The sequence below is a fragment of the Siphateles boraxobius genome, unplaced genomic scaffold, assembly GCF_051911475.1.
Source record: "Siphateles boraxobius isolate OS27281-9 unplaced genomic scaffold, OSU_SipBor_1 130, whole genome shotgun sequence".
NCBI classification, from domain to species: domain Eukaryota; kingdom Metazoa; phylum Chordata; class Actinopteri; order Cypriniformes; family Leuciscidae; genus Siphateles; species Siphateles boraxobius.
In genome coordinates this window covers 39,774,308-39,788,877 of record NW_027508734.1, presented here as the reverse complement: position 1 = coordinate 39,788,877, position 14,570 = coordinate 39,774,308, and the positions used below count along the sequence as shown (strand labels likewise).

General features: G+C 36.4%; 2 protein-coding genes across 2 annotated transcripts in view; one reads left to right on the top strand and one right to left on the bottom strand.

The window, feature by feature from the left end:
• Positions 1–8,662: 8,662 nt before the first annotated feature.
• On the bottom strand, positions 8,663–9,670 carry cartl (cocaine- and amphetamine-regulated transcript-like). Its single transcript, XM_077227316.1, has 3 exons — positions 9,457–9,670; positions 9,126–9,200; positions 8,663–8,989 (listed from the first exon to the last, which is right to left on the bottom strand). Exons 1-3 carry the CDS (start codon positions 9,586–9,588, stop codon positions 8,882–8,884), a joined length of 315 nt encoding a protein of 104 aa, XP_077083431.1. The 5' UTR covers positions 9,589–9,670; the 3' UTR covers positions 8,663–8,881.
• A 1,567-nt stretch (positions 9,671–11,237) lies between these two features.
• Positions 11,238–14,570, top strand: part of iqgap1 (IQ motif containing GTPase activating protein 1) — a 47,168-nt gene continuing 43,835 nt past the window's right edge. The window contains exon 1 of the mRNA XM_077229442.1: positions 11,238–11,482. Coding sequence (XP_077085557.1) covers positions 11,437–11,482 — 46 coding nt within the window. The 5' untranslated portion in view covers positions 11,238–11,436. The remainder of the gene's footprint in view (positions 11,483–14,570) is intronic.

The window sequence follows — 14,570 nt, the reverse complement described above, 5'->3', positions numbered from 1 at the left end:
TTTGGTTGCGGTGTAAGTATTTGCAGTGCGTTTCTGTATTTGGTTGCATTGTGAGTATTTGCAGTGCGTTTCTGTATTTGGTTGCATTGTGAGTATTTGCAATGCGTTTCTGTATTTGGTTGCGCTGTGAGTATTTACAGCTTGTTTCTGTATTTGGTTGCATTGTGAGTATTTGCAGTGCGTTTCTGTATTTGGTTGCATTGTGAGTATTTGCAGTGTGTTTCTGTATTTGGTTGCGTTGTGAGTATTTGCAGCTTGTTTCTGTATTTGGTTGCATTGTGAAAATTTGCAGTGCGTTTCTGTATTTGGTTGTGTTATGAGTATTTGGAGGAAGTTTTCTGTATTTGGTTGTGTTGTGAGTATTTGCAGGGTGTTTTCTGTATTTGGTTGTGTTGTGAGTATTTGTTGCACGTGCTGTTAAACTGATGAATATGTTTTCTTAATTCGCTGGTGTTTTTTCTATTTGCATGTGTTTTCTTCAGTTGCAGCACTTTGAGCTTTGTGCTATTGGCAGCTTGTTTCTGTATTTAGTTGCATTGTGAGTATTTGCAGCCTGTTCTGTATTTGGTTGCGGTGTAAGTATTTGCAGTGCGTTTCTATATTTAGTTGTGTTGTGAGTATATGCAGTGCATTTCTGTATTTGGTTGCATTGTGAGTATTTACAGTGCGTTTCTGTATTTGGTTGCATTGTGAGTATTTGCAATGCGTATCTGTATTTGGTTGAGTTTTGATTATATACAGCTTGTTGCTGTATTTGGTTGCGTTGTGAGTATTTGCAGTGCGTTTCTGTATTTGGTAGCATTGTGAGTATTTGCAGTGCGTTTCTGTATTTGGTTGCGTTGTGAGTATTTACAGCTTTTTTCTGTATTTGGTTCCATTGTGAAAATTTGCAGTGCGTTTCTGTATTTGGTTGTGTTATGAGTATTTGCAGGGAGTTTTCTGTATTTGGTTGTGCTGTGAGTATTTGTTGCACATGTGTTGTTAAACTGATGAATAGGTTTTCTTAATTCGCTGGTGTTTTTTCTATTTGCATGTGTTTTCTTCAGTTGCAAGTTTTGCAACACATTGAGCTTTGTGCTATTGGCAGCTTGTTTCTGTATTTAGTTGCATTGTGAGTAATTGCAGCGCGTTTCTGTATTTGGTTGCGGTGTAAGTATTTGGAGTGTGTTTCTATATTTAGTTGTGTTGTGAGTATTTGCAGTGTGTTTCTGTATTTTGTTGCGTTGTGAATATTTGCAGCGCCTTTCTGTATTTGGTTGCATTGTGAGTATTTGTAATGCGTTTCTGTATTTGGTTGAGTTTTGAGTATATACAGCTTGTTGCTGTATTTGGTTGCGTTGTGAGTATTTGCAGTGCGTTTCTGTATTTGGTTGCGTTGTGAGTATTTGCAGTGCGTTTCTGTATTTGGTTGCATTGTGAGTATTTGCACTGCATTTCTGTATTTGGTTGTGATGTGAGTTTTTGCAGCTGGTTTCTGTATTTTGTTGCGTTGTGAGTTTTTGCAGCTTGTTTCTGTATTTGGTTGCATTGTGAGTATTTGCAGTGCATTTCTATATTTGGTTGCATTGTCAGTATTTGCAGTGCATTTCTGTATTTGGTTGCATTGTGAGTATTTGCAGTGCGTTTCTGTATTTTGTTGCATTGTGAGTATTTGCAGTGCGTTTCTGTATTTGGTTGCATTGTGAGTATTTGCAGTGCGTTTCTGTATTTTGTTGCATTGTGAGTATTTGCAGTGCGTTTCTGTATTTGGTTGCGTTGTGAGTATTTGCAGTGCATTTCTATATTTGGTTGCATTGTCAGTATTTGCAGTGCATTTCTGTATTTGGTTGCATTGTGAGTATTTGCAGTGCGTTTTTGTATTTGGTTGGATTGTGAGTATTTGCAGTGCGTTTCTGTATTTGGTTGCGTTGTGAGTATTTGCAGGGCGTTTCCTGTATTTGGTTGCATTGTGAGTATTTGTTGCACATGTGTTGTTAAACTGATGAATATGTTTTCTTAATTCGCTGGTGTTTTTTCTATTTGCATGTGTTTTCTTCAGTTGCAACACATTGAACTTTGTGCTATTGGCAGCTTGTTTCTGTATTTAGTTGCATTGTGAGTATTTGCAGCGCGTCTTCTGTATTTGGTTGTGTTGTGAGTATTTGCAGCACATGTGTTGTCAAACTGATAAAGATGTTTTCTTTATTTGATGGTGTTTTTTTCTATTTGTGTCTTCTTAAGTGGCAGTGCATTGTGCTCTCTCTGCCACTATAAAAAAAAAGGATAAAAATGTAAATGTGTACCTTGAATGTAATGTTACCTTAGATAAAAAATATCTGTAAAATATTTGTAAAAAATAAATGTAAACGAAAAAGGATAACAAAAAAATCATGTGGTTTCAGGAGCTTCAGCATAGCAACAGGGGGACTCACTGAGAGAGGAAGAGCTGTGTCTGAACTGTCAATTACTCTGAGAGCTCTAACACTTTGCCAGTAGCCAGAGGTCCCTTGTTAGCGCCAGACCTTCATTTGTCAACGCACAACACAGACTCCCCATTATGTCAGAGGGAGGTAATCAACACCGAGACCCAAAACTCAAGCCAAACATGCTTCAGACAGCCTTTAGATCCCAAAACACAAAAAATGAATCTGATAAACGGGACCTGAGTCAGTTAATCAAGTTGCGAAGTGGCCAGTGGGCAATATTAGATGTCAGCGTGGATAGAGACACAGAATCAGGTCACCTCATTGTGCAGCAAAGATTATCTCATGTGTCAGTGACGGCCACACTCCAGTCCACTGATTGCATCAGTCATTAAGATAACAGCAGCGGATGTGCCTGTTAGTGTGCTTCCCTAACAGATGCATCCATCAATGTCCTGGGTATCCTACAAGACACGACACGCTCAAGATCTGTCAAAGAAAAGCATCACTATGTACTCAAGAATCCCTACAGCTGTTATTAATACGCAAGCTGAGCCTATTTGTACTGAGCTGACCCATCTCACCTCTATCATAAACACTGGCTAGAGAGCAGATGAGATGGTCAAGCACAAAGCAAAAGAGCAGTTTGAGTGTTTCGGGGTCTAGATGAGGTAAAGAATGATAAACAAGAGCCAAACAGGACGAGCAGATATGAACGAGCTTGTTTGATTGCAAAGTCTGTCTTTGACCTGTCATACATAGGAGAAGATTAAAGGGGAAAAAAGTACACAGAGCAAAGCAAAGGATACGCTTCTTTAAATAACACTGCGCAACATTCTGTTCCTGCTGAGGGTTTCAGGGGATCTTGTTCGCAGATGTCATCATCTGTCTTTTGATATTTTTTTTCATGTTCCTGTTTAAGTTGATGAATAATTAAACCCTCCCATTTACATATTTACTCCTGATGCCCTTGAAGCATGAACAGGAATAATTTTCTTTAATGGGATTGAAATTTGTCTTGTTAAAACGTTTGTTCTTAACTGACATTGTCACATGCATACTGCATTGGTTTTATTTGTTCCACCAAATCGTCCTAAATTAAGTTCAAAGACAGAAAATGAAAGCTTTTCTACGTCCACTCCTTTCTGCTTGAGGCAAAAGACATCAGTGATATATTCACAAAATGTTAGAAAGGCTTTCCGCACATACCGGAGTCCACGGTCTGAGTTGTTGTGCGTCATTGTGAGGTAATTAGGGGTCTCTGAAAAATCTGCCTCAACTCTTCCCTGCCTACAAAGCTTTATTTATTCTGATGAGGAGTTTCTTATCTCCGTAATTGCACTGTATAGCTTTCGTGGTGTTAAGCTTTATAATATTGCACTTCCATTACACCCACTCTCTTCAAATCAATTTTTAGACAAAAGCTTCAGATCTTTAAGCTGACACCAACATAACAGAATAAAGCAGGCTGAGAAGGACCGTAATAAGGCAAGAAATTCAAAGGAAGAACTTTACATGACTTCTGTGGCAAATATTTGGAGAGGAATTCTTCTCTTCAAGAAAATTGCTGTCAGAGGCCTTTTACAATCACTGACATAGAATTTTATAATAACAATAATAATAATAATAATAATTATTATTATTATAATGATTTATATTTTTAGAAAGACATTTTAGAAGAGTTACTGAGTTTTGATTTTTAAAATCAAAAACTGTATCTGTTCACATTAGTTAATGAACTGTGAACTAACATGAACAAACAACACAACAAACAATAACATTAACTAAACATTATCTTCATAATCAAGGTTAATAAATGCTGTAAAAATATTTATAATAATGAACGTTATATATATATTAGGTTAAGCATTGCATATATTGTACATATTAATGTGTTTGTTTATATTAACATTCTATATCATTTATAGGTTTTCCTCGCAGTGCATGTATTAACATATGTCTACCTTGTAGTCTGCAGTGTATTTTTAACCTTCTTAATAAATAAACATTTGAAGTAAAAGTCTAAGAGTATAGTTTAATGTTTTACATTTTCAGTCCACAAGACTTTCTCTCAGACAGAACCAGTGAGCCTCAATGGTCTCTTCTGAAAGCAAAGTTCCTGTCATTTTCACTCCAGAAGCCAAGAAGATACAGGACAGGTTTTGGGAGGCTCGTAAGAGAGGGAAGATGACCTGCAAGACACAAAGAGGACAGAATGATGAGTGTCAGCCGAGCAGCTTTAGATAGATTGCACGTATCTCTGGAAGTGACTCAAGGTAGCTGTTCATTAACCCACCACACAAGTGTCACACAAAGCAACATGTCCTTTCCGACAGTAAATTGAGTTTCCATCATCCAACCAATGAGCATTTATTTGAAAAACAAGCGCTTCTTCATTTTGCCAGCCTCCTCCACCAGCTCAACGTAATTACACAGCATAAATAATTAAAGAAGTGAGCAGCTGATTATTGCAGACTTAATGACTCACTCAGTCTGTCACTAACTGCTTCCTTCCACTGAGGACTGACAAAGCCTTTGGAAGAGACGAGTATACACCGGTGTTATCTTCCCTGCTGGAATGTCTCGCTTCTGATATTTGCAATTTCTTAATTATACGCTTTATGGAATTCTTGAGACAGATATCAGATCTCAGCCGTATTTGCTTTTCGACTCATTTAATATCATTTTGGTTATTGAGAAAATTCTAAATGAAAATTTGGATGACTTTTCTCAACCCAAATCTCATTAAGTTCTTATCTTATAAAGGAGGCTGTAATATCTTTGTTTTTGAAATTATTGATGAGCATTTTAGACATTATGAATCTGTAAAAGGGACTATAGGCCTATATATTCAATAAAATAAGCCATTGTAAACGCAGTGTTTATAATTAGTAAACAAACAATGCCATCTAGTGTTCAATGAAAATAAATTATTACAAAATAAAAAAACAATGCTTGTTTTTGATATCATTATGAGGACAAACTAGCCTACTTCAATAAACGTGATTTATCTTGAATTAAGTAATAAGGGGAGCAATATTTTGAAAAATGTGAATAGCAGCACAATGTCACGTTACAGCAAACAGACTACAAAATGTTCAATTCTTCTGACATATGCTCTTAATGTCACCACAAAATCAAAATTGCCTATTTTTTTTTTTTGGAACATTGCAGTATTTATTATAAATGATATCCGTGAACATCTATTTTTTTTAAAAAAAAATGAATGTGCCTTAGTAGTCTTTAATCAAATTAACCTCCACTGCAGGTGATCGCAGCTGTAGCGGTACGGAAAAGCAAACAAGGACAAAAAAATTGCTTCAAAAGGAAGAAAGGGTCCGTGAGGTTGATACAGAGAGCACACTTTCTCCTACTGCCATTCATTTCATAATACAAAAGTGAAATACTTTGAAAAACTTTAATCCCACGTCATTCCACATGTCAGAAAAACTGTCTAAAAAAGATCAAATGCAGGCGTTACTGAGGGTGGACCGTCATCCCGCATCCGTCACAGCAGGACTCGAACGAGCCGAACACCCTCAGAAACCAATTACCGCTCTGATATTCATATTCCACGGTTATCTGTGCCAGAATATTTTTAGTTATCTGTTGCAGAGTGTTTTAATGTTCATTACTGTCTTGTTGAAAGTCTATTTGATTAGGCCTATATTTGAATGTAATTTATTATTGTATATTTTTTATTATTATTTATTTGACCAATTCTGGCATCTTCCCATCACAGTTTTTACTGTGTATATTAATATTTTGGCATTGTGTTTAAAGCAATCACACTTGTAAGTATATGCTGAAATGATATGGAATATGATTAATGCATTAAATATGGATTGTGTAAAAATATTACTATTTATTCTGTGAAGAGGATTGGGTTTAAATTGTAGTTAGCTGAATAGTGAGTTCCCACTCACCATTTACTGTCCAAATAATAAAAACAAAGGAAAAACGTTTAATTAGTATTTTCTCAATAAAGAATAGAGCAGGCACTACTAGCACACCGCAGCTGAAACCCTTTCACTTTGGGGAGGTAGAGTCTGTAAAGAACCCAAGCGAAAAAGAGAACTGCTTTATTTACAAGATATTCAATGAGAACTTGTGTGATTTTCATTGAACTGTTGTGTTATTAGGTCTCCCTTTTTTTTAGCTGATGCAATGTATTATACATGTTGGCTTCTATGTGGCAATAAGACACACATATCCGAGGAATCAAAGAATGTACTTTTTAATCATTTTCATGTTGTATCAAACAGCCCGTGGTGACTTAAGAAATTGTGCAGTGAAATATTGATGCTGAGGTCTGGTAATTATCCCTTTCCAGCTCACAGGTAGTTTAATATTACAGACATATTTTCCAACACTAAAGCTCCTGTCATAATAAAAGTGATGAAAAAATAAAAAAAAATATTTGAATTCTTCTTGAACACAAGAGATGCCTCTCTAAAAGCATTAACTGTATCACGCGGACTATTTAATCAGATTGCCAGAAATGTTATGAGCCATAAACATGCTGAAAACAAATAATCACATGATGGGCTTAAACATTGTAATTAGCATGTAAAACCGAGGTACAACACAACACAGTGCGGCAAGCTGTGTATTACACCATAACAGTATTCAGTGAAACATTGGAACAATGAATAATTCAGTGGTTTGGCCTCACGACTAACAGGTTAAACATATTTATTTAGGGGTGAATAAAGTGCCAGAGTGCGTGCGTATAACACAGGACAGCTAAATAATGCACCACTGAATCTCAAGGGGACACTAAACTGACCAATTTCAAGAAATGGACCAGAAAGTTGCACCCTCAACTACCAATGTATCGACTGTGCTCTTTCTCAGGGGAAAGACTCACACTGCAGTGTGTTATAGAGCCTCATATAAGTCATTCAGCTAAATGCAAGGATGTAATGTGTGAATCATGACATCCAGCATTAAAGATCAGCTCATAATCTTTCATCGGGTTCAAATGAAGGCCTATCCATTTCATAGCTCTTTTTACTTTACATCCTATTTCACAGCTGCTGTGGGTCTTTCATAATAACTGCATCTGGATGTATTCCGTTCACTGTTGAATTCCGCACTTAATTGTGACAGGCATCAGAAAACATATTTTGTGTATTTCAGCAGGAATAGTATTTCAATAGGAAAGTCAGATACCATCTTACTGTATATCTGGCATGTGATACCAGTCTAATCTTATACAATATGCTTTTTATCATCCCTCAGAGGACGCCATTCTTTCTCTAGAAAGATCAATGGGGACAGGGCATAGATCACACAGACAACTTTACAATTGAACCCCTTGGTTTTACCCTGATTGACTGTAATCAAGAGAGACTAAACCCAAACGTAATGGCCTGGATGCCCTCATGAACTGAGATTCTGTGGATGCTGCATCATTTTATTGTCTTGGCAGAAAGCATTCAGGAATAACATCTCTGTTCTTCCTAAAGGCAATGAAACTGCAGGATCTTTAAATTAGTAATTTTCTAGTTCATTGACTTTAAACATCTGATGCGCATAGCCAATGATTCTCATTTTGCACTTTATACTTCTCATTTTCTGTAGAGTAAATTATTGCTTATATTTCTGTAAATCGATTTGTGATGGGCATTGCATATTCCAATCAAGTTCACAGTAAGGCAAGTATTTTATATATACAGTATACCAAAACATTGTAACTGGCCTGAACATTTTGGTGGCCAAAGTTTCAGTGCTTTATAGTTTGTTTATATTTTTAATCAGACTACTTGTTTGTGACGAATTGATGTACAGTATAAGGTTTCAGTACACTGGAAGTCACTTAACCACCAAAAAAATCTAAAAAAATCTCTAATGTGTGTGAAGAGAAAAAAATCGAATCACTATACGGAGGAAAGGTAGCATTCATTTTCAACCATTTGTTACTTGTGATAGATTCTCATTTTGAATATAAAAGCAGTAGAAGTTTCTTTTTTTAAATGTATGCCACCCCCCCCCCCCAGAAACTACACTGTAAAAAAATGCATGATATGATCAATAATTTATGACATGTTTTTACATTGCTTTAACAATTTTCAACTTAATAAAATAATTCATATACGATTCAGCTCATTTTTATGTAATTTAAGATAACTTAAACATCCAAGTTGATTGTACTTAAGACCACAACTTTTTTTAAATTTCAGAATTGAAACTTATCTTATTTTATTTATTAAGGGTGTATTAAACTGCGTAATTCATGAAGACAATAATATGCGCTGAAGAATAATAATGTTTATTGATAACACAAGACAACCATTAAAAAATATAAATAAATAAACATAAAACCCATGCTGTTTTATTACATTCTGCGTTTTGATGAATACTTGTTGTCATAGACCTTGTACAAGTGATTCAGAAACAGATTTCCATCCTGCGTCTTTCAGGTGCATGACATTATGCACCAAGAAAGGATGATGGATTTGCTTCTTTTTAATGATTCAGATGCATTTCAGAAGAAATGAGTTACAGTTGGATCCTCTGACACATTCACACAATTTTCCAAAGCGTGGACCAAGTCTCATGGCGCAGCGGGACCCCACAGCACACTACAGAAAGACACAGAGAGAAAGAATTTCATGATCAGATGTGAAGACCATGATCATGTTGTTTTACAAGACCTTTGAAGCAAATGACTTATAATATGAAGAAAAAAAGGAGACAAAGAAATGGAGCAATATTTACCTGTGCAATGCCACGTTTTTCTGAAGTTGGTAAACTGGTCTTATATCTCCCCAAAAGTGCAGTCATAGCCTCAACCTATGGCAAAAAACAAGCAACTGAAAAGCCAATTTTTTATTTATTTGAGATATGAATGAAAATAATTATACTTTTTATTCCAGTCAGATGAAAATAGCCTAAATATAAACACAAACAATTTTAACACTTCACCAACCAAACAGTAGCCTTTCAGTTTTTGGTTCACATAATTGGCCACATCTATGTCAAAAGATATCACGCTACAAAGAAATATAAACAAAGCTATAAAAAGGCGGTTCATTTCGCGAATACTCACTAATTCGTTCTCCGTTTCATCCTGGGACAGGTGTGTGTCTTCCGAGGACAGTTCTTGTGAAGTTTGTCCAGAGCACATGACGGTAAAGAGGCCGAATATGATCAGTCCGGACAGTATCTCTGAGCTCGTCATGGTTCAAACTCAAGTCAACTGTCCGGGTCACAGGACACTGGTGTTGTGGAGAAGCGGGTCACTTAGTAAACACGGTCTGTTGTTAGTGTTTAACAGTTCACTGGCTGCTATATAAACTGGTTTGCCCCGCCCTGACTTATTTCGTGTCAGCTATTGGGCAAAGGATATTTATTTTCCTTACGCATTGGAGCACAAACATGCAGTTTATTGCATGTTCAATATTGCATGTTCTCCCTCCTGCTGTCGTTTACCTATGCAGGCATATACTGCAGCTGTAGAAACATGAATAGAATAGAATAGAATAGAATAGAACAGCCTTATTATTCCTTTATAATTATTCTTGCCGTTTGTATGAGCTCATATAACAGTTTTTATGAATCGCTAAAACATTAAATCCCATTCTCTGAACCAAATTCTCAATAGCATATACGAATTTGTTGAATAAATCACTCTTTCTGTAAACCATTAAGTTCAGGTAGTTAAGACACCATTTATAAATCTCAAGCACTCTTTTTTCTGCATAATTCTAAACACATTCTGCACTGTGACGCACTAGTGTTTTTAAAACGCTAAACACAGGCAGGCAAAAGTTAAACACAACTACAACACAGTTGTCATTGTTTACACACAACGATTAAAAATTGTTCACAGTTTTTTTCTAATGATGTGACCAAACCAACTGTACATAATACAAGTCAGTTTAGAGTGCCAAAATTGAATTAAAAATGTTGCACTGAATGTTGCAGACTACCAACAATGGATGGAAACAATATAAGAGGGAGACGAGGAAGAGTAGCCTATGTGTGTAAGAGGTGGAGGACGAGGAGGAAGAGGAGGGCGAGGAAGAGCATGGTGCGGAGAATGTTGTCAAGGCTGGATCTGCTTTAGGGGTTTTACCTTTGCCTGCTGAGATGACATTATCTGTGATGTGGAGAAACTCCTCCGGCCGGTCCCAACATGAAGACATACTGAAGCAGAATAAAATCTCTCTCAGTGACCGTGGTTTTACAGTTGCACGACTCTTCTGAGTGTACTGTAACATGCTTTTCATATAGACTTTTTTTTTTTTACTGTAGCTAACCTTTTGGGCGTTTGCATTTGGGTCACTTTATTTTCGCAATATGCAAGTGCTGAATATACAGACATTTGATAGGCCTTTAGGCTACTTGCAGTCATACAATTTATTCACCTTACCGATTTTTTTTACGTAATTGCAAAATAACTTTATTTTGTTACAATATATTTTTTGTGTAACTGCATGCGGATTCGGTGTTCTCTATTTGTTGACGTAATGTCTAACGAATGAGCAGTAGGCCTAGTGTTTGAAATATTCACTCGCTGTGTGTAGGCCTATGATCTGAAAGTATTGTTCGATTTTGAGCACAGAAAAAATGGTTTTGAGGCAATTGTTTGATTTTGCCAGAAGACTAAGAGGTTCTCTCAATGTGGTTTGAAAATTTGGTTTTGTGTTTAAGGTTTTGAGAAAGTAAGTGATGGTTTCAAGAAATGCGTTGGAAGTTTGCTTAGGCCCCCTGCTGGAGAATCACTGGTATCACTGGTGGCAGACGCGATGACCAGTATGGCCTGTAGAGGGCGCGGCAGTCACGGTTAAAACTTTTGAAGTGATTTTCTTGAAATGGGTGTTTCCTGAAACGCATACTTCAGGATTTAGGAAGGAACACGCCCATGACATCAGTGGGTTTTCAACAAGAAAAAAAGTCGCTGAAACTAAGCAGCGAAGTAAGAAGGGGGCCAGAGGTGCCTTCTCGAGGTCTAAATATAAATCCTAAAGGACACAGATCTGCGTTGAGAACTCATAAGGAAATAGGACTAACTTTTTGAGAAAACATGTCAACTTCTGAAGAGACAGACGGTTTCCGACCGAGATATGGGTGTAAGTAATATTAGTACGTTTTCTTTAGGCGTTCTGAAACATGTTGCTCAGTGTGTTACAAGAAAACTTTTCGTTTTATACAAATGCTTTAATTCAAAGAAAGTGTCGTTCAATTGCTTTTGATGCTTTTAATACAGTTGCTCGTGTTTTTAATGCTCAAGTTTGCATCGGCATGGTTAACAACTTCCGCATTATAATACTGTATGCTGGGGCGAACCGTGCATGGACAGCGTTTTTGAGCAACCAAATGTTGTTTTTTAATGTAATTTTTACACAAATCATCGATATTCAGTTCTATATGCTGAGAGAACCGCAGTAACGTTACTAATCAAGAAATATAAATTGAACATGAAATATCTGCGCACGGCGTACATACTCTCTACATACCTTTGATAAATAAAGAGAAGACCGTTTGAAAAGCAGTTTTATTAAGTGGTTTGGATCTAGAAACCCATAACGAAGCTGTCTTTCATTAATGAGTGTTGTCTTTAGTATAAGCAGAAAACCAATCAACATAAACGCCAATGAAGGTCGGACGTCACTATCAGTGACTCAAACGCTGGAAATTGCGTATTTGTATCGCGCGCTGCTATTTATTTCCACCCCGGTCAAACCAAACTTGCTAATATTGGAGTTACTTTGCTGCCGCAGAGGCGGTTAACTGTTTCTGGTACTGTACAGTTTAAATGATCTGCTTCACTAGCTGACGACTCTGCGAAACCATTCACTTTTCTAAGCTTGAAATATACATTATTTCGCTTTAGTGGTGTGACTCACCTCCCCTGAATCTTTTGAATCAATTTATAGGGTTAATTTTGATTCTCTCACTGATTCGTTCAGTGGGGCTTTATGGCGGTGGGTGGAGACGAGTCTTTTTGTGTGTTTATGAGCAAGTCATCGCATCATTCACTCATCAATTCGTTAAAAAACACTTGGTTGACTGATTAAAATCGTGCAGTTTATTTAAACCCTTGTTAACAATTAAAGTTAGGCCTGTAGTAAATAAAGTAAATGGGAGTTTAACCCCCGGTTTCACAGACACGGCTTATAGTCTCGGACTAAAATGCATGTTTGAGCTGTTTTAAATGAAAACAATTTGCACTGACATATTTTAAGATATGTCAGTGCCATTGTTTTGTAACAAGAAAGTAATGTTTTTTTTCTCTCTTTCTAGGGCATGTCTTCAAAAGCTACTTACATGTTCTAATTGAATTCAGGCCTAATCCTAGTTTAGTCTAACCCCTGTCTGTGAAACCTGATTTAAGTGATGTAGGCCTACTTGGTGACTTTATTTCTGCATGGTCATCATTGGTCATCAGTAACTTTTAAACATTCAGAATTATTCAGCCCCCTTTGCTTCTTTTCTTTGTGGATTGACTTGCATTATAAACTGAACAAACAATATTTTTTGTTAATGTAGATGTCTGAGTTTATTCTGTTTTTCCACAAACTGAGTTTCCACAAACTGACCACACTGACTCACCCAAAGTAAGACTTCTATTCGGCAAGTAGTTTGTTTCAGCTGTAAATATGCTCCCTCCTTCACAGCCTGTTCTCGAATGCTATGGGTTTGTAATATTAGTCGTTGAAGGCACTTAAAAAGGGAGAGACTTCAGTGCATAGAAATGAATGAGAATGAAGAATCAGATTGGTTCACAAATGAAATGCCAGATTTGACATGTTTTCTTGTTGCAAGCTAGTTATTACTTAAAGGTAGGGTAACATAACAGTTCAAAGGAGGCTTGAGTGTATTTAGCTCTGAACAACAATTATCTGGTGGTTGAATCATGTAATTTTATTATCTTCTAGACTTTTTTTAAATCTGCATGCAATGGAAAAATGCCAATAATAGGCTTGTTTTTGGAAAACCTTTTAGAGCAGTGCCTGAAACAGTCACTGAAGAATGTAATGAGTGACATAGTACCTTAAGATTACCCTCGTCAGATCTGTGCACGTCTGAACATGCAAAAATCATTTGAATTGGGTTTCTTTGCAGTTTGTTGCAGGGTAAAGGATGGGTTTGAGGTTTAATAATTCAAAATCTAAGATTGCGATACTGTGGTTCACTCACTCTCATTTAAAGTTGAATGTTCACAATTTAGGATCTACTCACTCTGATTGCTAGGGATGTCAATCCCCTCAGATGAAACCTGTTTTCAGAGTTAGAACCTTGCAGCCTGAGGTTTGACTTACAAATGCATCTAATTAGACTAAAGTGGATCATAACAGTTCAGACCATTTTGAATGTTCCTGTACGACTCTAGAGACTGAAATTAGAAGCATTTAAAATCTCAGGCCATGTTTAAATTTTGGCAGGAATAAAAAAAATAGGGATAGAAGTACAGTGTGTTCAATTGATTGTACTGTTGAGTTTGACAACATGCCTATTGTTCATCTTTCCAAAGAAACACTTTCAGTTGACAAAAACTCCATGAAACAGTTTTGAAAGTTGTGTTTTGAAAATTGCATGATAGACTGTAAAATACTGTAAGTCTGTCCCTTACAGTGTCATTTTCCATCGCACAAAATTCAGTATGGTGTCTGTCCTGACTAAGGTTTTTTACAGACAAATGTGCATTTCCAAAGTTTCCTCCTTATTTCTTCTGTCTGAAGTATGTGCGGCCATTAATAATTCGATTTATCTTCTTTTTGCACATGACATTAAACCCCATTAAATGATTTCATTATGTGTTATAATCACAGAGGTCATAAGACATGTTATTACAAAGTTTGCATAAACTGCAGAAATGGTTTGGTTAGAATGGAGCAGTTTAATTACATTTTATTCTAACCGTTTGAGCGTGACTGTATTTAAGTGATTATGTACAGTATGTGAGAAATATATCTACTACTGATCTCTTTTTGAACAAAGGCTGTTATTTTAATATATTTTAAAATGTGAATTTTCAGCGTCATTACTCCAGTCTTCAGTGTCACATGATCCTTCAGAAATCATTCTAATATGCTGATTTGCTACTCAAGAAACATTTCTTATTTCAAAAAAAAAAAAAAAATCTTTCTGAGCCCAAACTTTTGAACAGTACACAGTAAGTGTGTGTTTCATGCTCATGTCTCGTATGTTTCCCCC

Excerpts from the sequence above, each read along its gene's own strand:
- cartl (XM_077227316.1), bottom strand. The coding sequence starts at position 9,588 with ATGACGAGCTCAGAGATACTGTCCGGACTGATCATATTCGGCCTCTTT. Across the intron at positions 9,201-9,456 it reads ATGAAACGGAGAACGAATTA|GTTGAGGCTATGACTGCACT; the intron begins GTGAGTATTCGC and ends TTTTTGCCATAG. Across the intron at positions 8,990-9,125 it reads AAAAACGTGGCATTGCACAG|TGTGCTGTGGGGTCCCGCTG; the intron begins GTAAATATTGCT and ends GTCTTTCTGTAG.